The sequence below is a fragment of the Pelodiscus sinensis genome, chromosome 5, assembly GCF_049634645.1.
Source record: "Pelodiscus sinensis isolate JC-2024 chromosome 5, ASM4963464v1, whole genome shotgun sequence".
In the NCBI taxonomy this organism is placed as follows: Eukaryota; Metazoa; Chordata; order Testudines; family Trionychidae; genus Pelodiscus; species Pelodiscus sinensis.
This window is the reverse complement of record NC_134715.1, coordinates 91,070,184-91,077,775: the sequence shown is the minus strand read 5'-3', so window position 1 is coordinate 91,077,775 and position 7,592 is coordinate 91,070,184. Positions and strand designations below refer to the sequence as shown.

Sequence of the window (7,592 nt, the reverse complement as noted above, 5' to 3'; positions counted from 1 at the left end):
CTTTGGTGTTAAATGTTTCTAGATTGCATCAGTTATTCAAAGCTGTCCCATTGTGACAATGCACCATAAATCTGATACTGAAAATCTCCAGTAAATTGAGATTTTTACCTTGATATCTGCTTCCAATATTGTATTCCATTGTGAATCAGCTTCATTTCTATCACAAATATTTGCTTACAATTCTCGATCAGTCCGGGACCTGTGCTTTAGTGCCCAATAGCCAAAAGGATAAATTGGACTTTTATTACAGAATCCCTACCTCTATGCACCATTGAGTATCTGAGCATTAGGACCAGCACCTGCCATGAAACAGATCAGGCAATGAGGAAAAAAACACAAACAATAGCACAAGCAAATGTACCCTTAAAGCTATAAAATACTGCTGCAAAATAAAGAGACTGGCTCCTGAAATGCCAATTCATGGTATAGCAATCTCATTTTTAGGAAAACTGCAGTGATTACCTAAATATTTTAGATAAATATAGTATCTACCAATTACACAGAGAAATTTTTATTGGTGTAGAAATGCCTGTTACTGTTTTGATATTTCCTAATTGAAGGATTCTGTTGCCAATGAAGACTCTTGTTTTAGCAGGGACATTTAATATCCCGGTATTGCTAGACAGAGGAAATATTATTCAGAGCTTCAGTACATAACCTGAGATGGAAACTTCCACATTTTAAGATAACTTTTATAATTTTTCTATACTACTTTATAGTAAAAATAGAAGACTACTTCCTTTGTCAAAAGTCTCTGGGTTTGATCCTAAACCCCTTTACTCAGGCATAACACATAGTAATGAGGAATTCTGCCAGAGTTCAGTTCTGCCTAGTAATTCAGAATTGGGCCCAATGTCAGCCAGCAGACAATACAGTAACTTTTTCTTTATTTAGAAATTTGAGACTTTAAAAAAAAATCTTTAGAATTAGATGAATTGAAATTGCAGTTTTCCTTTCAAGAATCTATGAAAGGCTTGCAGTTTATAGGCACCAAGAGATCCCATAGATGGGCCTTGAAATGAATCATTCTCTGTTGACTGGAGCACTGAGACAGGATGGGAAAGCTGGAATGTTTGCAGTGTGACTTCAAACATGCTTTGGATTCTTAAATGATTTCAAGGAAAGTATTTCTAGTAAAGTATCTTCTAATTAACGGGCTCTTTTTCTAGTATAGATTCCCTCCACTGAGATCAATCTACAGATCCCTCTTGGACAGTTCTGTTGAAGATTTCTTCTTGTGAACCCTGATGGTCAATTCCCTCATAATATGAGTTACCATTGTGAAGAAAAGTCCCCACTGCACGTCCTTGACGAGCATGTCCTACTGCATCACTGAAAACCTTGTTTATTTGTTCTTCAGATGGCATCCACCAATCAGGGTTGGAAGTACAATGCATCCTAATGAACTCTGTAGAAAACAGACAGTGATACGAAACAGCTTATTTTTGTAGCACACAGTGTTACTGCCCAACTAGCAAGAGTTCACTGCAAGTAATAAGTAGAGCATTAGAGTGACTATTTAAACAGGAATAAAATCTTATGGGAAATGTCATGATAATGCCAATTGAACCCATTTTATTTCTAGGCACACTTATTTCACTATAAGTAATGTGTGTGCAGCTACAGAGAAATTTCTCTTTGCTGAACCCTCCCTCCCCCCAATACATTAAGAGAATTTTTTATGATAGTGTGCAATGCATGTAAAGGTTGGTATGAAATCGGAAATGTATTTTATTTGAAGCCTGTAATCCATACACACTTTTAATGTATTTGTGCTTACATTCATGGGTCTTTATGATCTTCCTCTGCTGCCTACTTTAACATCTGCAGATTTCAGCCAGGGAATGCTGTTATCATGAATTGCAAGCTATCTGATATTTTAGAAAATAGGGACATACGATTTTTGGCATAGCTACTCCAGTAACATGCCTTCAAAAGTGGAACATATTTCTGTTTTACATTCTGCTTCCTATAAATCTGTGCAACCAATACTGTCCTTTGCTGTTTAATTATCCTTGCATGCAGCTTCATAAACTGGGATGTTGATCAAGATAATGGTTACTATGTGTAGAAACAGTGCTACAGTTTAGGCATGCTGGGCTTTTTTAAAAAAACTTAAAGATGGTTCTGGAGAACTCTCCAATTCATCAAGAACTCTCCTTAGCACTCACAGGTCCTCCATTGTGCTGGCAGTAAAGCTGGTTAGAAATGGCTCTCTGAAATCAAGTAGTTCTTACTTCCTGCCATTACCCCAGGGTTCAGTCCAACACTGGGCAATGACAAGGATCACTCCTTACACACATACATTACCTTGCTTTTAAATGGGTAGGGGCTAGAGAGGCTCATTTGGATCCCAAGCATTGCTGACTGTTGCATTGCCAGGCCAACTCAAGACATACTAATTTATAAACTGCTCTGGAGAGATCTAACAGGCACAATAGACCCCAGACATTTTGACTTCCTGTGCAAGATTCTAAATTATTTATGGAATTGCCATTTTTCCATAGAGCACTAATGGATACACACATCTATTTTACATGTCTAGTGCCTCAAAACAAATTATGTTCCAGAATTTGGTCTTGCCCATTGGCCTTTAAGTATACATGAGAACCTTTAAAGCCAGCAGATATGAAGGTGGCACCACCAATGCCTTATCTCCCTGGTCCTATCTCTGTTCAAAACCTGACTTAGCAATTAAGGAAGTGTATAGTGATGGTAGAGTTGGTATTACATTTCTGCTCATGTATAATTTACCAATTGAAATTTAAGAAATCTTATTAAAGCCTGATGCACTTCTTTTCAACTTTTAAGTCCTTAGCTTCCAGGGAACTTGACACCCTAAGTGCAGCGCTCTCTTGCACTGAAATGCATTGTCCCCACTTCCTTTAAGCTCTGATAATTCATTTTATGTTGCTTAACATCTGGTGAATCTTTTGTGTAGCAGAAAACACTGTGCCTTAGTCTGAGTTTATGCAAAGTAATGCTTTAAATAAGTTATGCAATTATGTAAGTATATCACAATTAAAAGTCTGCTCTGCCAGGCAATGTTAATTACTTCTCTAAATGGATAGAAGTTCAGTCTCAAATGTAACCATTTCTGCTTCTGGTGTTTCCCTTTTATTTTATTTTTTTCATTGCTTAGTAAGAACTTTATAGGTTTTGTGTTGTCAGTTGCTTCTGAATGATTTTTGCACATGTAGTGCTGTGAAAGATGGGTTCTATTAAAAGAATGAAATAGATACTATATTTGTGGAGACACCAAGACTAATTCCAAGGGTTCTTCAAACCAAGCTAGTTAAAATGTTTTATGTGGACCATTATAAAGACTGACAACGAGCCTTAAAATCTCAGAAAATCAAAATAGGAATTGCCAGTTCAGCTTGTTCAGTGTGTTTGCAAGAAACCCTGTAGTGAACAATTATGAAATACCCCTTCACAAGAGGAAGTTTCCAGTCCTGTTTTGAAGGCTAATAAGCTCCTGGCTTAAATGGTATATTGAGGCATTCAGTTCCCTGGTTAATTATGAATTGTGAATGTTCCCCTATTCTTACAGTATAAGAGGATAAATAGGATTATTTGCTTTACCTTCTCTACACCACCTTATGATGAAGCCTCTTATCTGACCCCTCTCTAAATTAAACAATTCCAGTCTCCTCAATTTCCCCTTAAATGGAAGTTTTTCCATATGTCTAACTACTTTTGTCGTCTGTCTTAGAAACCTCTCTATTTATGCTGCAGTAAGCTGAAAGCTTATACTGAGCCAGAGCCAATGTGGTGAAATGAGATCACATATGGTGGACACTGAGCGAAAAGATGCAGTACCTCTGAGACATGTTACTTTTACTGGATCCAGAGGACGTCTTTCAGGACCTGTCTCTCCTGACTGCACTGACCTTTTCCTTTTCCCAAGGCCGCATGAGTACTTAAGCTCATCGGTTGTGAAAACAAATCTGATGAGATATCGAAGTAGCCGCCTTCCATCTTTCTTTGAAGAATTAACAGCCTCATCCCACTGTTTACTAGTGATGTAGACAGGATAGTTGTTCAGCAACTGTTTGCTTCCCTGGAAAAATTAAATATTTCTATTATTTATTTTACAAGGCAGATAAGTAAAGATAATGTTAGTTGCAAAGAAAAATGCTTTCAACTAGCTGAGATGCTGACAATGAACTTCCTACAGAAGTGAATAATTACTCAATGAAAATGGGGACTTTTAAAATTCCATTTGCATTTTCTATAACAAGACCCAGTGAGGTCTGAGGAATGCTTTTTCAGTGTGTGGTTATTTATATCTTGAACTTTAACAGGTAAGCTAAAAACTGCAGAGATCCAATGATTGGGGATACATTTAAATATAACCTTTCCTTCTTAATCTATTCAAATGTGCAAAAATGTCTTTGAAGAGTGTGATCAAACGGGTCTCTTTAAGGCAGCTGGCAGTTCACTACTTCAGAAGTGACTTTTTACAGTCTATTTTTATAATAAATGTATTACTTTTTGTTGAACACACCTAAAACCTGACAGCAGTTGTGTTACTGTGAAAAAATATAAAGAAAATAAAGCCGAACTGTAAAAAACCTAAAATCTTCATTATTATTAATGAATGCCACATTAATTCAAATTATAGCTTTATACGAATGCCACTATGTCAAATGGAAACATATCTTACTTTTAGCCTTCATAATTTATATGTACTGTAAAATTCCAATACTAAATAGATGCAGAGGGACTAATTATGTTAATTTCTGTAACCCATACAACATGTATAAGCCAACTTTGGTCAACTGCACCTAAACAAATTTACTTTAATTCTTGTTGCCTGTAAAATTCTACAGCATAGGACAAATTAATTAACCCAAGATCTCAGTTTTAATGGACTCGTTCAGAGGTAATTAAGGTATTTAAAAAACAGTTTCCTAGAGACTCGTTCACTTTTACAGCTGCATACATTTATTGCAACTTATAAATCTAGCACTGTTTCACCAAATTAGGCCTCCTTTGTAAAAGCACTATTACATTAAATACTTTCAATGGGAGTTCAATAAGAAAATGTGTTAAGTGAAATGCTACTCTTTTGAATTAGTGGCATCTGGGGCACTCTACTGTGTTACTTGTGGTCCCTCTCTCCTAATGTAACACTATTTATTCACTAACATATAGTGCACAATGTGAATTTTTTAAAATACAGTATAAAATTCTTTCCTCTCGCCCCAGCATCACCCACATGTTTATAAAGCCTATTGGGAGATGACTTTGGGATTTGTGCATCAGACACCCATTACTTTTGATTTTTTATAAGCTTAGTAAATCTGTGAAATTCAGCAAAAGCTCAGTGGGGTCATAGTATATGGCTAATCTGCAAAAATCAAAGGTTGGATTCAGTGTGCAAAGGTAATTGGAAACTAACCTTGGCACTTTATTCATCCTAATGGTACCTGTGATGGGGTAGACCAGGCCCAGAGACTCCCTGCTGGCAGTAGGGAGGAGGAATGGACTGAGCCCCTGTGCTTGTTCTGTATAACCAGATCACCCTTACTCTGAGGTGATCCTCTATGGGCCAGTTCCACCACTGAGTGACCACGGGAATATGTGACCCTCAGTTTTGATCAGTAACTTGCTCATAATCCTGTATGTATAAAGCTTGTTATCCTCTGTTTCTAGGCTATTGGCATTTAATTGTTAAACTATTAGATATATACAAATTCTGATTAAGCTGGGAGGAAAACAAACCAATACTGGGTGTTTGTACTAGCATAACATACAAACTCCAAGAATGACCTTTGACACCAAGTAGCACCAATTAGGACTATCATCTTGTCATCACTCTCAAGTAAAGAAAAATCTGGCATGGTTAGTATTTGGATGTGATCCTGCCACCTTCAGTATGGATTAAGCACTTTGCTGAATTGGGGACTCATTAGGCACACACAAGTTATCCTAAAAAGTTAGCAGGGAGTGGAAATCATTGTGCTGATGGAAGTGCAGTCTTTAACTGCAGTGTAAAAATCTCTGATTGCATGTGGTCATCTAAGAGCTCATGACACTTTGAGCAACTGAATTGAACTTAATTCCAGCTATTCCTACCCATATCCCCCCACTGAAATTTCAGTGTTTTAGTGTATTTTTCTTCAATATCTGTGAAAGGGGGCTGTAATATTGAGGTGCTCTGTTAAACAATGGCTATATTCTAATTCAGACATAGGTACATCAATTCCTATGTATTTAAAACACTTGGGGCAAAAGGCTCTTGATTAGAGCTGTTGATTAACTGTAGTTAATTCAAGTGATTAAGTAAAAAAAATTAATTGTGAATAAAAAAAATTGTGATAAACACTAGGATCCCAACTGAAATATATTAAATATTGGATTTTTTCTAAATTTTCAAATATATTGGCTTCAAGTACAGCACAGAATACAAACTGTACAGTGCTCACTTAATATTGTTTTTATTACAAATATTTGCATGGTAAAAAAACAAACAAAAGTGAGTATTTTTCTAGTCATCTCATACAATACTGTAATGCCATCGCTTTATCGTGAAAGTTCAACTTAAATTGTAGATTTGTTACATAACTGTACTCTAAAACAAAACTATATAAAACTTTATAGCCTATAAATCCACTCAGTCTTACTTCTTGTTCAATCAATTGCTTAGATGAACAAATTTCTTTATATATATGGGAGATAATGTTCCTGCTTCTTAATTACAATGTCACCTGAACGTGAGAACAAGTATTTCATGGCACTTTTATAGTTGACATTCCAACGTGTTTACTGGCAGATACGCTAAGCATTTGTATGCCTTTTCATTCTTTGGCAACACTCCAGAAGACATGCTTCCTTGCCAAAAACATTAAAAATTAATGCATTAATTAATGGACTTGTAAGCTCTAAAGTTTTACAGTGTTTTATTACTGAATGATTTTTTACATAATTCTACATTTGTAAAATCAACTTCAATGATAAAGAGATTGAACTAGTGTACTTGTAATGGGGGAAATGACAAATATTTCTTTAGGTATTTTTACATTGCAAATATTTGTAAACAAAAATAAAGTGAGCACTGAACATTTTGTATTCTATATTGTAATAGAAATTAAGATATTTGAAAATGTAAATAATTGCCAAATATTTAAATAAATGGTATTGTATTATGAAGAACATTATTAATCATTATTTTTTTAATTACTGTTGATAAATGTAAGATGCATTTTCTGCATCTGACAGTAGTTAAGAACAACCAATCTAAAAAGAAATCCACTCTCAAGAAATATAACAAGTGTATACTGGAGGAATGACTCAAAGTACAAATGAATTCATGTTTATATCTGTACATGATTAAACTTTTAAACTTTTTGTAAGTTTTAATTCAATCAAAATCCTCTCGCATTATAACAAGCTGTCCACAATAGACAGTTACAAAACATCTAGTTTTTACAATGGCTTCAAAACTTCAGTTAAGCAAAAAAAGGAGAGAAGGAAAAGGAAAGCTTGGAATTTTTACTGTGAACGATTGCCGATAAATGCAGCTTTCAATAAAATGAAACCACTTGGCATAAAATATAGTGAGAAGCAAAGTGGGGGCACACACA

General features: G+C 35.4%; 1 protein-coding gene across 2 annotated transcripts in view; it reads right to left on the bottom strand.

The window, feature by feature from the left end:
* Positions 1 to 363: 363 nt before the first annotated feature.
* Positions 364 to 7,592, bottom strand: part of BEND4 (BEN domain containing 4) — a 35,949-nt gene continuing 28,720 nt past the window's right edge. The window contains exons 4-5 of one of the 2 annotated variants that reach the window (XM_075930513.1): positions 3,823 to 4,063; positions 364 to 1,408 (exon numbers count right to left, since the gene is read on the bottom strand). In XM_075930513.1, coding sequence (XP_075786628.1) covers positions 1,191 to 1,408; positions 3,823 to 4,063 — 459 coding nt within the window. In that variant the 3' untranslated portion in view covers positions 364 to 1,190. The remainder of the gene's footprint in view (positions 1,409 to 3,822; positions 4,064 to 7,592) is intronic. The other variant, XM_075930512.1, reaches the window with a different exon arrangement.